General features: G+C 49.9%; 2 protein-coding genes across 5 annotated transcripts in view; one reads left to right on the top strand and one right to left on the bottom strand.

Annotated features, from left to right (window-relative positions):
* The window catches only part of CCT7 (chaperonin containing TCP1 subunit 7), a 354,827-nt gene that overhangs the window by 143,835 nt on the left and 192,389 nt on the right, over positions 1 to 18,603 (bottom strand). The window lies entirely within an intron of this gene.
* SFXN5 (sideroflexin 5) overlaps positions 1 to 18,603 on the top strand; it is a 103,192-nt gene that overhangs the window by 22,218 nt on the left and 62,371 nt on the right. For all 4 annotated transcript variants that reach the window (XM_059659442.1, XM_059659441.1, XM_059659440.1 and 1 more), the window contains 3 exons: positions 12,242 to 12,268; positions 12,800 to 12,854; positions 14,724 to 14,749. In XM_059659442.1, coding sequence (XP_059515425.1) covers positions 12,242 to 12,268; positions 12,800 to 12,854; positions 14,724 to 14,749 — 108 coding nt within the window. The remainder of the gene's footprint in view (positions 1 to 12,241; positions 12,269 to 12,799; positions 12,855 to 14,723; positions 14,750 to 18,603) is intronic.

Below are 18,603 nucleotides of genomic sequence, written 5' to 3' on the forward strand. Positions count from 1 at the left end.
GGCTATATATATATATATATATATATATATATATATATATATATATATATATATTTCAGAGAGGAAGGGAGAGGGAGAGAGAGATAGAAACATCGATGATGAGAGAGACTCATCAATCTGCTGCCTCCCACACATCCTCCACTGGGGATTGTGCCCGCAACCCAGGCATGTGCCCTGAACGGGAATCGAACTGTGACCTCTGAGTTCATAGGTCGATGCTCAACCACTGAGCCACGCCGGCTGGGCTATTTATTTACTTTTTAATAGAATCCTCTTCCTGTTTTGTGAATACAGTGTTGTCTCATGTCTCCAAATTCTGGGGGCCAAGGAAGGGAAGGAGGCTGGGGTCCCAAAACTCTCTGCAGACTTTCACTAATCTTCCTGCATTAAGCCTCACCTACTCCCACCTTCCACGGTGCTAGTGTTCCCAACTTTGGAGTCACTATACTTCAGTTTCTCCAGAAGGCTGGTAGCCTTCAGCATCTGCTAAGGATGCAGGTGGGGGTGGTAAGAGTCACCTTGCGGTGCGGTGAAGGTCTGGGGTATTACAGTTTTGAGGACAGACTTTCGATCGATCCTTGTGATTAGCCCCTTTTTCCCGTGGTCCCTGGTCCCTTTGAGTTCTTAGCTTTGCTGGTATCCTTGGGGTGATGGGCTGGCTCCTTAGGCATGCCCTCTTCAGGCATTAATGGGATGTCTTCCTCCTCTCTGCTGGGCCAGTTACTGAAACTCTACTCATCTTCCATCCAAACACATGTTGCTGTCCCTCCTCTGCTGCTGTCTTCTCTTCCGTTATTTTGGTGATGATGTGCGCACTGCCCCTCCTTCCTCTGACACCTTCAGGCGCAAAGCCCACGCTGAGGCTCCGTGCTGCCACCTGACACACCAGTGCCTGGCAGGGTGTCCCGGGGGCAGGCGGCTTGGCCATCAGCCCTCCCATTCCAGTGCACTTCAGTGCGTCTTTAGGGAGCGCCTACAGGTCAGGCTTGGTGCCAGGGCCTGGGGGACAGACCAGGGAAGACGCTGGAGCAGGGTCTTGCTTCATGGACTCCCCAGAATCTAGGCAACAACAGTGAAAACACGATACTGTGGGAGAGCAGAGGAAGGAGGGACCCAGACGGGCTTCTGGAAGAGACTTCTGTCCGGAGATGTGAGGGGTGAGAAGGGGCGGTGGAGAGAAGGCGCTGATAGGAAGCAGTGCAGATAAGGGAGCACACGGTGAACACGGGGAGAGCAGCCCCTGAGGAAGTGGCGGATGTGCTCCGAAGGGCATGTGCATGGCGGACGCAGCACCTTGGCCAGGTGTCCTTGTGCAGGCTGTGAGGGTGGCGGAGACGGTGCCGTGCTTGGCTGGGCAGGGGCAACCTCAGCCATCTGAGCTGAGTTGGGGGCCGCAGTCAGCAGGGAGGGCAGGCCTCCATCTCCTCATTCCTAGCCCAGAACTTCTTTCCGGCCATGGGTCCCGGGGAGCCTGGTGGCATGTCCTGGCAGCTCCTCTCCAGTCCTGGGCCTCCTTGTTTTCTGTCCTGAAAGCCTCCATGTACCTCCAGGGATGGGGCAGGGGAGGCGGGGGCTTCTGGCACCGGCTTTGCTTCCCTTTCTGGCTCATGTCGGTGAGGCCTGCAGTGTCCCTCTGCTGGCTCGCTGGCCCAGCGCTCCACCGGTGGACCTGCCCCCAGTAAGCAGATCCTCTGTCTCCCTCCCTTCCCATCCTCCCGGGGCATCAGGACTGGGCTCTGGGGCAGCCCTCCCTGGACCTCCGTTTGCAAAGCCACACCTTCCTCTGGCCTCTATAGACACAGGAACGGAGGGGACAGGTGATGACATTTCAGCTCAGGATTTGGGCAAACCTTAGCAATCTAGGATGAAGGACAGTCCTGTTCCTGGTCCTGGCTGGCCCTGCTCAAGGGTCACTTCTGTGGCCTCTGAGAGGCCCAGGTGGTTCTTCATCTCAGTCTGGACAGTGGCCTCATCTGCTCCCAGGCACTGGGCCTGCTCTGATGTCCTTCTGCCGGCGTGAGGGTCAGAAGACTGTGCCTGTGTCCTGATACCTGCGGGCCTGTCCTGATGGCATGGACAGCACTGGGCACCTGCGTGCCAGCTTGTTATATAACCTGCCCTCCAGTTACGGCATCTTACCAGTGGGCATACCCTGGTAGATGGACAGACGGTTTGTTCGCACCCGATGGGCCTTAGCTTGGTTGTCTGTTAGTGAGGGTTGGTATCTCCTCCCAAGACTGTAAACTTGTTTTTTTAAATCCTCACCTGAGTATATATGAGTGTGTTTTTTAAAAGTGATTTTAGAGAGAGAGGAAGGGAAAGAGAGAGAGAGAGAGAAACATGGATATGAGAGAAACAGTGATCAGTTGCTTTCTGTATGTGCCTGGACCAGAATCAAACCAGCAACCTAGGTATGTGTGCCGACCGGGAATCAAACCCACAACCTTTTGGTGTATGGGATGTCACTCCAACCAATTGAGCTACCCGGCCAGGGTGACTGTTAACTTGTTAAAAGTTTGCTACACCATGAATAATTAGTCCTGAGGATAAAAATAATTATAATTTACCCTTTGGGTTTAACAGGTGGAAATTTGGTATGCCAGGAGCCCTAATAAGGACTGTAGCTATCACTTAAACAACGAAGCCATAGATGAGAGCGACAACGTAAGTACAGGCAGTGAGGTTTCTGGGGCACGGCCCTGCTGTGTGCACTTTATGTGCTGGGTGGTTTGACATGGATGCAGATAGGTGTGGTTAAATATGGAAGGACACCCCCCACCACCACCACCATGGTAATGAGCCAATACTCACTGCGTGCCAACCAAGTGCCAGGCACCATGTCAAGTACTAGCACTTGACATCTATAACCTCCATCAGTTTTTACAGGAACACTGCTTGGTGGGTACCTATATTAACTCCATTTTGCAGGCAAGAAAACGGAGGCTCAGAGAGGTTGAATTACTTACTTGAGGTCACACAGCCAGTATGTGGCAGGGCAGGGATCTGACACTGGGCCTGGGAGGCCCAATGCCTGTCTTTCCCACTGTCTGCAGTGGCTTTGGAAGGGAAGGCGATACTCTGTGGAGCAGAATAGTGTACACAAACATGGGGCAGAGGAGTGAAGGGGGTTGTGTCAGAGGAGCTTGTGAGGGTCTGGCAGCCCAGTTAAACCTGTGTGGTCTGGGCATCTGCTGGTTGTCCAATATGCAAAAGGTAGCTGGGCACCGAGGGGGGACTGACACATGCCCTGGTTCCAGCTCCCAGCACAGGTGAGGCCACCACACAAGTGGGTGGCTAGCGGCCAGGCTGGTGGCTGAGCCGTGTGGAGCTAATGCTATGGTAGGTAGACGTTCATCGGCGAGAGAATCCTGGACATGCTGGTGATTGGAAAGGCTTCGTGGAGGAGGAGTACAGGTGGGCCCTGAGGGTAGATGGAGCATAGAATAGAGAGACCCAATGCAGTGGGAGGATGTTCCCTGTAAGTCAGACAAAATCTGAGAAGTAGAGGAAAGAGAGAGAGAGAGAGGCAGAGAGAGGCAGAGAGAGGTCAGAGAGGGAGAAACAGGGAGAAAAGATGGGATTAGAGAGATCGTTGGAGAGGAAGTTGGGAAGGGACAGGGCAGAGTGTGAGAATCTGTCCTGCTGAGTGTGTCCAGTGGGGCAAGAGGAAGCTGCCGGGAGCGGTTGAGCAAGGGAGCAGCATGACAGCGCATGGTGGGGGAGCATTCTGGTGGGTGCCCGGTGAATGGGGCAGGAACCCTGCGTGAAGCTGCTGGAGTGGCCAGGAGCCGTTGCCGGCTTCTGCGTGGTGGTGCTTGTCTCTCATCCCATGTTCCTCAGGGGCTGGGAACCAGCCACCTTTATTAAGTGCTGGCTCTGCACCCAGCAGAACGTATCACCCTCTCGGAGGCCCCGTGCAGGATGGACTTCTGCCTGTAACCGACCAAGGCTGCTGGGACCTACGAGACCCTGCAAGGCTCCTCTGGCAGAGAGGAAAGGGGTCAGGGTGTCTGGGCTTTGCTGAAAATAGCAGAGAAAATACCGAGTGAAAATACTTGTGCCCCACATCTTCTCTGGGTGTCGGTAGGTTTGTCAGTAGCTGGTGGAAAGGAAGGCTTGGCTGACCTCCACCCCCTGACCCTGACCCCTGGCCTCAAGCTTCTGGGATGCTGATCAGCACCCTGCCCCTGGGGGCTGGCCTGGGTTGGCCCTTCCAGTCGGCACAGAACAGGCAGGTGATCAGTACTAGTTGGAGCCTTTGCATAACATGCTGGGTGTTGTGCTGGAGGCTGTGGCTGCGTCTCTGGCTGGGTCCCTGCCGTGGCCTCCTGGGTGGTCTCCCACTCTCCCTGGGCCCCTCTGGGACCAGACAGCAGTCAGAGCCCTCTGTGAAAACAGACATCGCCTGTTCCTCTGCTCCAGGGCTCCTCAGCCTCGGCATAATTGGCTTCTGGGGCCGGATAATTCTTCGTTGTGGGGCAGTCCAGGGCGCTGTAGGGTGTTTGGCTGGCTGTCCTGTCCGCCGGAACAGTCTCTCCTACCGGGTATCTGCATGGATCACTCCCTCCTTCGAGTATTTTCTCCAGTGTCCCCTCAAGGAGAACTACCCTCACCACCTCCCATTGTCAGGGCCTAAACACCATCCTATTTAAGACTCTGTCAGGGGAAAATAGTCTTTTCAAGTAGCTACTAGGGCCAGAAGCAGGACAAGAGGTGGAATCTTAGGGGGCCAGGGTGGAAGGGGGATCCAGGTGCCAGAGGTGCTTCAGGGGGTGGAGGGAATGCAGCCCAGTGTGTCCCTCTTCCCGCTTCCACCTCAGCTCCAGCCTGGCCTTTCTCTTCATCCCTCTTCCCCATGCAAGAAGCTGTGGCCCTGGCCATGTCATCACACTCCGTGTCCCCTCCATGTTCCCCATCCTTCACCTTCTCCTTTTGTGTGGGCGCCATTACAATAATTTAAAAAATGAAAAATCCATCCGCACTGCCCGTGCACACCCTTTCTCATGTGTCCTAACGCACCCAGTCTTCTCAGCTATCAGAGAATTCACGTACTTATTATTTTTATTACTTATCGTCTGTTGGCACTAGCATTGATCTCTATGAAAGCAGAGATTTTTAAAAATCTTTTTTGTTCACCGATGTGTTTTTAATTACCTAGATCAGTACCCAGCACATAATGGCTGCTCAATAAGTATACGTTGAACAAATGAATTTTCCTTAATCTTTGCAATATCCTTGAAAATAAGTATTCATATCCCCACATTACAAAGGAGGAAATGGAGGCTCAAAAAGATTGAGTAAGTTGCCCCAAATTGCATGGCCAGCACGTGGGGAATCTGGAATTCAAATCCAGGTGTGACTCCGCGGCCCATGCCTGTGTGGGGAACTCGGGCTGCAGCTGTGGGCCAAGCTGCAGAGCCAGGGGAACGTTCCTCCTCCTTTCGTGATTCTGTAGAACTGGGGGTAGCTGCACCCCACATAGACTGGCGTAGGTACATAGTACCTGGGAGTAACCATGGCAACAGAATTAATGGTAAGGAATAATGGGATTGGCCCAAATGATAAGTTAGGAAGATCTTTAAAATGTTAGTTTATGGAAGCAGCCTTTGCTTTGCAGAAGGATCCCCTTCAGGCTCCGTTTAATTACCGTCTGGAGCTGTTTTAAATAGGCTCCGTCTTTGCTGCCTTCAGAGGCTTGGAGAAGCAGCTTGGAAGGAGGCAGAGGGGAAGGGGAGCAAGCAAACTGGGGGTGGGGCCTGGGCAGTCAGCGCCTCCATCTGCGGTCTGGGGTCTGGTGCGGGGGACATGCCCTGCTCTGTCCCTAGGAGGCAGGGCTTCTCCTTCCGAGGCTTGTTAGGGGCCGCCTGCCCTCTGCCCCTCCCTTGGTTTCAACCTCTCAACTATTACACGGGGAGGTTCAGGTGGCGGCTCAGCTCAGACTCAGGCCGTTTCTGAAACCAGCAAACGTCTGCATTGTTCCAGCAACCTCTCACCAAGACGGCTTCCACCCCCCTCTGTCCTCCCCCTCCAAGTTAAAAATCAAGCCGGGTCCAAGTTCTCAGAACCACAGGGGCTGTTGCTGCAGCCGGTCAGTTCCAAAGGGTCAGGGCTGCGCATTTTTACCTTTGGCCACGGGCACCAAGGGAAATGGGCTGAGCCCAAAGGAGACTGGTCACGCCCAGGAGTCACAGCTTAGAGTGGAGCTGCTTCCGCGGGCTGCCGAGAAGACGCCGGGGGCTCCCTGTCCTAGATTCTCAGTGTGGAGGGACCATCCACGGTATCTCTTTTGGACTCACGTTCAATGCTTCACATTCCATCTGTCACCTGGTTGCAGGACTGGCTCATGAAACTACAAGCTAGTGACCAGCTCTTGGCTTGTGGGCGATTCCTGCTGCTATTTCTGCATCCAGCATCCGACTCATGGGTCCAGCAGGTCCCAGGGGAAAGCCCAGGCCTGGGAGTCAGACCCAAGCCCTTGTCCTGCTCGCTCTATAAACGGGGTCTGCCATCATCACACAGGAAAGGGCCTGGAGAGACTTGCTTCCTGCCCCTTCTCCTGCCTGATTAATTGAAACACAGTAAGTCTAAGGCAGTGGTTCTCAACCTGTGGGTCGCGACCCCTTTGGGGGTCAAATGACCCTTTCACAGGGGTCGCCTAAGACCATCGGAAAACACATATATAATTACATATTTTTTTTGTGATTAATAACTATGCTTCAATTATGTTCAATTTGTAACAATGAAATTGGGGGTCACTACAACATGAGGAGCTGTATTAAAGGGTCGCGGCATCAGGAAGGTTGAGAACCACTGGAAGGTGTGTGGTGACTTGCACAGGAAGGCCATGTAAGTTAGTGGCTGAGCCAGGGCCACAATCTGTGAGCCTGGCTAGTGTTGCTACAGGCTGGAGATGGGGTGAGCCTGCTCATTCAGGTCGGGGCCAGGAATTTTAGTTTAAAGGGGAGAGGTCCCTCCCACTTCCCCGCAAAGCCCCCTGAGGCGGAGCATTGCCAAACGTCACAAGAAGAGCCTCAAGCACTATCTTAGCTTTGATTTCTTCCTCCCGCCTCTGTTATCATGGGAGGCAGTTTCCTCTAACCCCACATCGGTTATCTTAGTTAGGGTTATACTAACTGCTGTAACAAAAAGATCCCAAAAGGCACCAGCTCAAACAACACAGAAGTTTATTTCTCGCCCATGTGACAGTTCAAGGTCCGGTGGGCAGGTGGCTCTGCTCCACAGGATCGCTCAGGGCCCCAGGCTCCTTCCATCTTGCTTGGCCACCATCTCCTTGGGGTGTCCTCTGCATGGTTCAGGCTGGGCTGCAGCCACATCCGGGCTCCGGCTCACAGGAGGGGGGCAGAAAGCCTGGAATGGGAGGCCCTGGTTAGGGAAAAGCACCTCTCACTTCCCATCCAATGCCACCGGGGGACTCAGTCACGTGGATAAGCTTAATTGCAAAGGAAGCTGGGAGATACAATACAGCAATTCAGCCACCTGCCCTGCAAAGGAGGCTGGGAAATGCAGTGCCGCAGGTCGGCTCCCTGCCCACCACTGTCCTATTACTACAGAAGAAGGGAACATGGATTTTTGTCGGACAATAAACAGTTTGTGCCATAGAGGTCGATAAAGAGCTTAGGTGTTGTGTATCCTATATCTATTTTTTCACGGTTGCTCTTAACATTTCTTTTTTTTTTTAAAAAAAATATATTTTATTGATTTTTTACAGAGAGGAAGAGAGAGGGATAGAGAGTTAGAAACATTGATCAGCTGCCTCCTGCACACCCCCTACTGGGGATGTGCCCGCAACCAAGGTACATGCCCTTGACTGGAATTGAACCTGGGACCCTTGAGCTTGCAGGCCGACGCTCTATCCACTGAGCCAAACCGGTTAGGGCTTAACATTTCTTAACAATTCTTTTTTTGAATAAGTAACAGATGAACAAGCTACCGAATTCTAAAGATGTAAAAAATGGAGACTAAAAAACAAGTTTCCCTTCCCCTGCCCCCCAGTTGCCCCCTGCCTCTCCCTAGAGTAACCATTAGCTCCCCTGTATCCTGCAGAACTATCTGAGCACTTTTACCCTTTCTCTTAAAATGCTAATGATATAATAGTGACAACTCCAGGGAAATCCTCCAGAGCATGGTTGTCACAGTGAACGATGGGACAGACACAAAGGACAAACATTGTATGATCCCACGGGTAGGGAACATCTTGAGCGATCACATTCACAGAGACAGAAAGATGGTGGCTGCCAGGAGTTGGGGAAGGAGGACGGGGCGGGGGGGGGGGGAGGGAGGGGTTGGTACTTACTGGGTACAGAGTTCAGTTGGGAAAGATGAAGAAGTTCTGGAGATGGATGCTGGTGATGGCGTACAATAGTGTGAATGCACCTAACGCCGTAGAGCTGCCACTTTAAAGTGGCTAAAATGGTAAGTTTCACATTATGTATATTTTACCACAATAAGAAAGACTGAAAATAGGCTAAAAGTCCACTCATAGGGCACAGTAGAATATACAATGCATTCATTCAAGGTTTCTATTAGGAAAAATGAGGTGCTCTCTGTGCTCTGATGTGGGAAGATCTCCACAATATTTTATTTATTTATTTTCTAAAAATAAATATATAAATATATATATTTATTTTATTTATTTTTTTAATTTCAGAGAGGAAGGGAGAGGGAGAGAGAATCATTGACCAGCTACCTCCTGCACATCCCCTGCTGGGGATCGAGCCAGCAAACCAGGCATGTACCCTGACCAGGAATCCTGTTTCATAGGTCGATGCTCAGCCACTGAGCCACGTCAGCCGGGCTCCACAGTATTTTAGATGCCCCGAGGGCAGAACGGTGTGCACTGTCGTGCTAGCGTTAGAATTGGGGGGATGTGGGGATTAAAAGCGGGGCCCCTGGAACCACACAGCTTGGGTTCAGATCTCAGTGCTTTTGTGGGAAAGTGCTCAGCAAAATAGAAAAGCATGGAACGATCTATCCTGTGAGATTTACCACGGCCCATATCGGTGCCACTAGCCTGCCCAGGTCACGTGTGTGGTGATGTCACTTCGGGGGAGGGAGGAAGGGACAGGCCTGTGAGCTCTGGGTTCCTGGCCTTGCCTGCTGACAGCCCTGCTGGACTTCTGCCTTTGCCGCTAAGCCAGCACCTGCCTGACTCTCCATCGCTGCCCCTGGGTGGAGGTAAAGGACAGTCCTTGCACCTGAGGGACACGGATGTCGCCATGGGTTACCGGGGCTGCTTGGCGGGACTTCGGCGGCGGGAGGAGCATCAGCTGCCAGGAGGCCCTGCGCCCTCAGGATGATGTCAGCCAGTTCTCTTCCTCCTCTCACGCCTCGGGCCTGGCAGTCACGCTGGCCAGACCAGACGTCATCTCCTCCAGGGCCCTGGCGAGAGGGAGGACGCGAGCCTGGAGGCCAGGAGGCCTGGGTGCCCATGTCCATCCAGCCACCAGGGACCCGGGGCTGCGTTACTTAGTCTCTGAGATGAGTTACGTTGTCTGAAAAGAACCTACCCACCTCACAGGCATGTTGCAGGCATAAGACAATAGATGTGAAGTTACTTTAAAATTAATTAAGTCATTAAACATGTTGCTCATTTCAATGACTGTCCCTCTGTTTTAGGTATTTATGGAGCATGTCCTATGGGCCGAGCAGTGTAGATATGTGTATCTCATTTAAACCTCTGTGTGAGTCAGGGTAAGCCAAGTGCTGTAACACACACCCCCAGAGTTCAGGGGCTTATACAGTACGGTCCATTTCTCACTCACGTCGGAGTCCAGCGCAGCTCAGGGACTTGGCGCATGACATTGTCCAGGGACCCAGCTCCTTCCCCTTCATGGTTTTACCATCTTCCAGGGCCTCACCGTCCTCCCCTGGATTCTCTGTGGGAGGCTTGGGGCCAGGCCTGGGCGTGGCAAACATCACAGGCCATCAGCCAGCACCAGGTCACGTGGGTGGCCCCCCCAATGGTGGGGGAAGCTGGGAAGTGTACGCTTAGCTGTCTACCTGAAGGGAAGCTCAAACTGCCCAGGAGCATCCAGCCTCCGCTCCACCTTCATAACAGCCCATTTCACTGATGGAGAAACTGAGGCATGAAGGCGATGTAATGAGCCCAGGGGCACGCCTCCAGTAAGTGATTTGAACACAGGCCTGCCTGGTTCTAACACCGGCCCTTTACACTGTCCTCTGATGTTTTAGGCCAGTGTTATCTGCCCAGGCTCTTCCTCAGAATCATGGGGAATTTTTTTCAAAGAACTGTACGAAGAAATTTTGAGGGTTTTTTTTTTTAATAAAATTTTAATTTTAGAATAGGTTTAGATTTTCTGTGTGGCCAGCGCTGTGGGAGATGCAGGACGGTGCTGAAAGGTTCACACCTAAAATGGCCCTGGGACTTGGGGGTGCACTTCAGGAAGGCAAAAGAGGGTCAGCCTTTTATCTTTATTTTTTTCCTTTCATCTCTGCTGTATGCTCTCACTTACCTCCTTTGGCTGACACTGATTCTGCATTTGGTTTTTCTCTCTTCAGTCCCTTCTGTTCCGCAATTATTATTTTTCAAAACTCTACTGCCTTCAGTCTTCCTGGAATAGCAGACAATCAAATATGTTTGAAATGTATCTAAAATAAGAGTAATTAGGCTGCGAATTAAGGCTTGAGGACTCTGCTGTGAGTATAATGCATAAGCTTTAATATATCAATTTTATAACTTCTATTTTTGCTACCCAGTAGCCTTCTGCAACTTAATTTATGTTCCAGGCAAACAACACTGCCATGTAAAGGAAGCATAAGTGAACTGTTCTGTTACAAAACTAAACACCACTCCTGGCCGCATCTTACCTCTCACCTCCTACCCTTTTTGCTCCATTAAAAGTGCACTGGCCCTTGGTTTGCCACAATGTAAATGTTTATTTACCGGGTTTGCTTGCTTCTAACAGGCCCATTTTATCACATTTTAACATCTCTTAAATGGGATGAGTCTTTTTATTGATGGTGGTCTTGGCATTATGTCATTGTTTTCTTACTTAGTGGCACATAATAATGTCTTCGGATTAACGATGTCTTAGATTCAATGAAAGGCAGTATTTATATCATTTGAAGGAATTGACAGATTGTTCTGTTTCTCCAGCCTGTGCCACATGCTGGTGCTGGAGAGAGACAACTCTTCCACTCATTTGAAAGCAACTTTCTTCTCCTTACCGCCTTTTTATAATAACAACAATAGGAATAATAATACCTACAACAGCAAGCAGTTAAAGGGCACTTACTATGTGCCCAGTGCTGCTCCAAGAACTTGGCATAGATTTTTTCAACAACGTTAGAGGCACAGCTATTATTCCCATTTTACAGAAGAGGAAATTGGGGCTCAGAGGTGGATGTGGCAAAGCGGGGAACCCCGGCAGTCTGCCTCGCTCTGAAAAAGTCCTGTGAGGCTGCCTCTACCGATTCTGGGAGACAGTTGAAGGATCTTCATTTAAATCAGGCTTTTTACCTGGCCCTACTAGGAAGCTTTAGAAAAACGCTGGGAGAATTCTTAAAGCAACCTTACAGCAGCCAGGGTTGAGAACCCTTCGTTTAAATCAGCGGTTCTCAACCTGTGGGTCGCGACCCCTTTGGTGGTCAAACGACCCTTTCACAGGGGTCGCCTAAGACCATCCTGCATATCAGATATTTACATGACGATTCATAACAGTAGCAACATTACAGTTATGAAGTAGCAACGAAAATAATTTTATGGTTGGGTCACAACATGAGGAACTGTATTTAAAGGGCCAGAAGGTTGAGAACCACTGGTTTAAATGATCTGTGTGCAATCCCCTCGCTCTGCTGTTCTGGGGTCCCTGACGCCACACCCTCAGAGTAGCTGCCAGACCTGGGGGGACCAGTACAGCCTGAGCCTCTTAAGCCTTTGCAGCTAGATGTCTTGGTTAGAAATGTGACTTTGAGACCTTAAAGCAGTGGTTCTCAACCTTCTGGCCCTTTAAATACAGTTTCTCATGTTATGGTGACCCCCAACCATATAATTATTTTCGTTGCTACTTCATCACTGTAATGTTGCTACTGTTATGAATCGTCATGTAAATATCTGATATGCAGGATGGTCTTAGGCGACCCCTGTGAAAGGGTCGTTTGACCGCCAAAGGGGTCGCGACCCACAGGTTGAGAACCACTGCCTTAAAGGGCTATGTGCTTTAATTTTTTTCCCCTCCCCACCCCCCTTCCTTCCTTCCAGCTCTGGAGTGCACAGAAAATCAAGCAGGTAATCCCATTTTGGCTTCTTTTCCTCCCCTCGCCTCCCCTCTCCTGGACCCTGCCCCCCCTGTCCCAGGGATCCTTTCGTTGTGGGCCCATCTTCTCCCCTCCCCCTTGTTCCTCGCCTTTTCCCAAAGCAAGTACCCAGGGCCTGAGTTTTTGAAGACGGATGCTCACCTTCCCCTGGGCCCCTCCGCTCCTTCCCTGTGATGCCTTCCCCACAGTCCTCATTACAGGCCTACTGTGTGCCAGGCACAGGGGTTCAGGGGGCCCGAGAGGTAGACACAGTCCTGCCCTCCCTGTGTTCAGCTTGGAGCATTAGTCAGAGGATCCGTGCTGATTGGGGCTGTGTGTTAGCTTCCTCTTGCCCCAAAGGTGGGAAAGGACTGCCTGGCCAGAAGGCAGGACACAGCCACTGGCCATCGGAGTCATCCTGGGGAGGGGGGGGGGAATCTCCTTTCCCGCCTCCTTCCCTTCCTCTCCCTGTGCCCCCTCCCTCTCCCACCGTCACCGGTGCTCTGTTCCTTGCTCTTGCCAGGCTATTCTACACCCGGACACCAATGAGAAGATCTTCATGCCCTTTAGAATGTCAGGTGAGCCCCGGGACCTCTGCTTCCGCCCAGCCAGGGCCACTTACCGTGTCACAGCTCCAGCACCCGCTAGATGTGCCGGCCTGGGGAGGGGAGGGAGCCTGTGACACGCACATGTGTTATGCACATGGCCACACTCACACCTGCATGTTAACATCGACTCAACTGGATAAGAGTCTAGCCAGGCCTCAGAATCACCTGTGGAGCTTTTTAAAAATGTGCCTTTTCTAAAAACAAAACAAAACAAAACAAAACAAAACAAAACAAGTGCCTTTTCTGCCTGAGCAGCTGGGGTGGAGTGGGGTCTCCGCAGGTTACTCCCAGGTTATTGGCAGCCTCCGGGGTAACACCTGCCTCTGAGGAGCCACTCCTCCCACCTGTGCACGCGCTCTCTCCCTCCAGGTCCTGCTCCCCGCTCTGCCCTTCCAGGCAGTTAATCCTCAGACTAACTCGCTGGTCTCTGAACCTGCTATTAACCTGCCCTTCAGAAAGTCCTCACTATATGTGCCCCACTGCGCACAGCGATGGCAAATTCCATTCTGTGCCGACCAGTGGGCAGGGGGCTGGGGGAGTAGCTGGAAGACGCCCGCCTCCCGGGAAGTCCCCGCCCTGTGGCCCCTAGAAGGACAGTTCTGTGTGGTGAACCTCACAGCCCAGAAAGACTTGCGCGCACACCGGGCTGGCGGGGTTACCCTGCCTGTAGTGCGGAGGGGTCACAGGCCTTGCCCGGAGTCAGACCCGACTCCTGGTGGACGACCCGAGGTACAGGGTGGGTGGCGTGGCTGCTGGGTGCCCCCTTGGGAAGTCCTCAGCGGCCGGAGGAAGGGTCTCTACCAGTGGGTGTTCCCGATCGGGTGGGTCAGCCAGGGTCCCCACCCCCGGAGAGCCTGACCTCATGGGGGGGAGAGAACGAACAGCCACGTGACATCCTTGTGCAAACGGGGCAATTGGTGCCAGGTGACCCCTTGCCTTGCTGTGAGGAACTCTAGCCATGGCTGTGGGTGCTCCCCAGTCCCTGCACGAGGCCCTAGCAGGCTCCCACCCTGAGCCTGGTTCCTCTTGTACTTCTCCCATCGAGCTTTGGACCTCTCTCCGGAGAATGCGGGTAGGAGGGCGCTGGCTCATGTGCATGCGCAGCGACGCGCCTGAGGATGCAACCCTTTGCTTTACAAGTAGCTCAGATAGTCGAGCGTGGCTGGCTGCTATCCGGCCACCAGCTGCCATAGTTAGAGGCTGGGGACAGGCCGCTGCCTGTCGACAGCGGTGGGGATGGTGGAGGGAGCCTTGCCATAGCCCAGGGCCATGAGCAGGGAGGAAACAGCGCCCAGGCCCGGCTGGGCTTCCCACCAGCTCTGTGCTGCGTGTGAGGGCGCCTCGGGCACCGGCGACGGGAAGAGCTCTGGCTCCTGGAGGTGCACCCGGCAGGGGGAGGGAATGCCCTTTCTAGAAATGGTCTTGATGCCAGGGAGGGAAGGGTGCGTGCGAGAAAGAAGCTGAGGGATAGTCCAGGGCCTCTGAAGACATGGTGGTGTGTGCAGTGGGCGTGGCAGGGGCGCTGCGCCTCAGGAGGGAAATGACGGGAGGAGCCCCGGTGTGCGCCCTGGGGCCCGCCTGCCTTCAGGAACGGGGTGGGGAGGGGAAGGGGAACAGAGAGAGGGAGGCTGGGGGACACAGGGGTGCGCTCTGCCCGGGGAGGACTGAGCTGGGAAAAGGTCTGGGGACTAGAGGTGCCTCTCCCCTAAGGGGCCTGCACCCCTTCATTGAGGCCACGGTCAAGACCAAGCCCAGAAGCCTCCTCCGATGCCTAAATTGAGAGGCCTGTGGGGCGGAGGGCGGGGTTAGGAGGCCTGACTCTTCTCTCTCCTCTCACAGGTTACATTCCGTTTGGGACGCCAATTGTAAGTATGACCTTCAAAGGATTTCATTTTCCCCAAAGAATTTTTAATGTATAACTTTAGGTCATTGCTCACAACTGTTTGACTGAGTTGTTGATTGAGGCCAAAATCCTGGAAGTGAATAACTGGCGAATACAGCGCACATGTCTTTTTTATTCTCTTGGTTGTATTGTCAAACGTCTTTCGGTTAGAAGGTGCACCCGCGTGACACAGAGCACTGTTTGGGCCTTCACCCCTCACATCCCCCGTCCTGCGTATTATCATTAAGACATGCTCATTTGGTTACAGGGACGTTCCCCCCAGATCTTGGGAAGTTGGAAAGTAAGGATGATTTCTGAAAACTAAGGTTTAACATTAACTCAGAAAGGATTCAGTCTTCATGTTGTTCAGTTTTAGATTCAGGGTTAAGTTTCCTTTTTTAATTTTTTACATTAAAATAAAACAAATATACAGAGAGGCAAAGTCATCTTAAAGGTAAACACAGCTTGGTAAGTTTTCACAAAGTGAGCTCATCCGAGTAACATCACTTAGATAAAGATTCAGAGCAGCGGTCGCCAACCTTTCGGACCTCATGGACACCAGTGGTCTGCGGACCACCGGTTGGCGACCGCTGATTCAGAGCAACCGCAACATCTCAGAAACCTCTCCATCACTACGCCCGCACCACAGGAAACCACCCTTCTGACTGTCTTCACTATATTCTCATTTGGCCTGCTGTTGAACTTTACGGAAATGGAATCATCAGTATGTACTTTTGGGGGGCCTTTGTTTTCTTTCACTAAAAGTTGCTTGTGAGATGTGTCCATATTGCTATATGTGGTATTAGTTTATTTTTCATTGCTGCATAATATTCCATTGTTAGAACAATATTGACATTTCTTTATTCATCCTCCTGTTGGTGAAAATTTGGGTTGTTTCCAATTTGGAGTTCACAACCAAACAGTGCTGCTTTGAACCTGATTGTACAAATCATATATATATTCTCATTTATCTTTTAATTACACCTAAAAGGCTAAAGAGGTAAGAACTAAATGCAGTGTGTGATCCTAGAATCAGGTTTAGGGCACGGGTGTGTGTCAAATGGTATTACAGTCTCTTATAAAGTTAAACATACAGTTACAATGTGAGCCAACAATCCTAATTTTAGGTATTTACTTCAAGAGAAATGAATACACACGTTCACCCAGAGATCTATATGTGAATGTTTGTAGTAGCTTTCTTTGTATTAGCCTAAAACTGGAAACAGTCAAGAATGACCAACAAATGTTAAGACCACTGGGTGGAAAGCCTGATTGGAAACAGGATATTTACCTAGTCTCAGAGTTTCCTATATATTTCACATATATTATTCCTTCTGTGTTTAATAGTTGTTATCCTCCTGTAAATAAGAGATTTCCCTACAGCCTCCTTCTTAAAACTATCACTATGATCTCGTGTATTTTTTTTGTATCCGGGGGTAACAATTTACTTCCGCCATTATTCATTTTTATATACAAATGGTGCCAAATTTGACCAAAAGGAACTCTTTTAATAAGTTTCTCTGTTCCTTTGACATGCCTTTTTTATTTTTTTTATTTATTGTGATCAGTATTACAGATGTCCCCATCCACCGCCCCCTCCCCCCGCCTTCTTATTCTTTGAGTACTTAAATACTTTATGGTACAAAATATGGCTATTCCAGACTCATCTTGTAGTTTCTGTGTCCCAGTCCTGGAATCATCCATTTCTCCAAAGAGCCCAGGTTCCTCTCAGAGGGTAATGGTACTTAGAAACCAAGGTCTGGGTTCTGGGTGTGCTCACTGTTACCAGGGTGCTGTTGTTGCTAGGCCATCTGAGCAGACAGGTTTAGGAAGTGCAACTTACAAAAAATCGTGAGTTTATACTACCTCTAATTCCAATCCAGCATCTCAGAGTTCTTCCCCTCCTTCATTCCATAGTTACATCTCCCTACTCCCTGAATGAGAGGCCAACAGCAGCCTATTCTGATTCTCTCTTCTTTTGTAGGTACATGTAAATAAAAGACGTTCAGAATTGCTGTGTCAATACCACTCCCCAAAAATGTATAAGGAAAGCCCAAGATTTCTTTGAAGTTCTTTATGTCCATTGACTATATCCTACTGAGAGTATATAATCAGAGAACCATGTTTAAAAGTTGTTTGAATTTTTTCTTCTGTTGTGTTTATGCTATTTATTTTGTATACCATTAAGTTTATTCATTTCTATTATTAAGTTTCAGTTGTTTCCCATTCTTACTGATTTTTTTTTTGGAAATATATAAAAGATCAACATGGCTCAAAAGTCAAAGCTATATCAAAACTCATAATAAAAGTTTCATTCCCCTCTCTATCCCTTCTACCTCCTTCCCACCCATCCTCTGGAAGTAAATATTTTATTCTTCCCATTTCTTTTGTAAAAGTAAGTAAATTTTCTCTAGTGTTTTTTTTTCTTAATGACATCCTGGAAATCATGGTAAATCAGTTTATAGAGATCTTCCTCATTTCTTCAATAGCTGCATAGCTGTCTACTACGTAGAAGTACCATAATTTTTTATCCAGCTAATTTTCTATATGTGGATGTTTAGGTTATTTGCAATATTTTGCCAGTATGAATAATATGAGGATGGATAATCTTGTGCATATGTTTTTTTTTTGATATTGACAGTAAATTCCTGGCTTCTATGGAGGACTAATTAAATAGACGTTTCTGGCAACAGTGAGCAAGAAAAAAAGAGAGAAGGTGCAAATAAACAATATTAGGAGTAAAAAGTACAATAACTATAGATACAATAGAAGTTTAAAAGACCAGAATGCATTGAACAATCTGGAGCAATAAATTGGAAGATTTAGAAGAAATGGACACATTTCTAGGAAAGCTTAGCTTACAAACAGCCACCTAGCAGGTATAGTAAATGTCACGATTACTTAGGCTTTTCGTGTGTGTGTGTGTGTGTGTTCTTGTTTGGCTAAAGTACTTCTGAGTAATATTCACTGTGTGTGGGCAATACACTTTGCGAATCCCTGCATATCTGGAAATGTCTTTCCCCCTCTTAAGCATGAGCAATAGTTGGCCTGATTATCTTTTCTTTTGTAGGTAAACATTTCCCCTCCCCGGGGATCCTTTGGTTTTTTTTCTCTTTATCTTTGGAGTCCAGAAATAGCCTCAGGATTTTAAAGTTTTTTTCTTTGTATATTTTATAAAATTATACAAGTAATACACGAATATGTTCTTGGAATTCAAAATTACCACCAAGAATTTTTTAAGACTATTTTAAAAGTTATGCAAGTAATACATGAATATGTTCTCTCAGCTCAGAACTCAAACAATACAAAGAGAACTAGAAGTTCCTCTGACAACCCTCAACCCCAAATCTGCTCTTAGAAGTAAACTCTCTTAGAAGTTGGTCATGGACTTTCGGGCTTTTTTCCTACGTGTTTGCATACTAGCGGCCTGGTGCATGAAATTCGTGCATGGGGGTGGGGAGTGTCCCTGAGCCCAGCCCGCACCCTCTCCAATCTGGGACCCCTCGGGGGATAGCCAACATCCCTCTCACAGTCCAGGACCACTGGCTCCTAACTGCTCACCTGCCTGCCTGCCTGATCACCCCAACCACTCTGCCTGCCAGCCTGCTCACCCCCAACTGCCCCCCCCGACGGTCTGATCACCCCCAACTGCCCTCCCCTCCTGGCCTGATCGTCCCTAACAGCCTCTACCTTGGCCCATCACCATGGCTTTGTCCAGAAGGACATCCGAAAGGTCTCCTGGAAAGTCTCCCGGTCTAATTAGTATACTACCCTTTTATTAGTATAGATATATGAATCATCATTTAAACTATTATTTTTGTTTTGCATTTTTTCTAT

This window comes from Myotis daubentonii, chromosome 12, assembly GCF_963259705.1.
Source record: "Myotis daubentonii chromosome 12, mMyoDau2.1, whole genome shotgun sequence".
Classification (NCBI taxonomy): Eukaryota; Metazoa; Chordata; class Mammalia; order Chiroptera; family Vespertilionidae; genus Myotis; species Myotis daubentonii.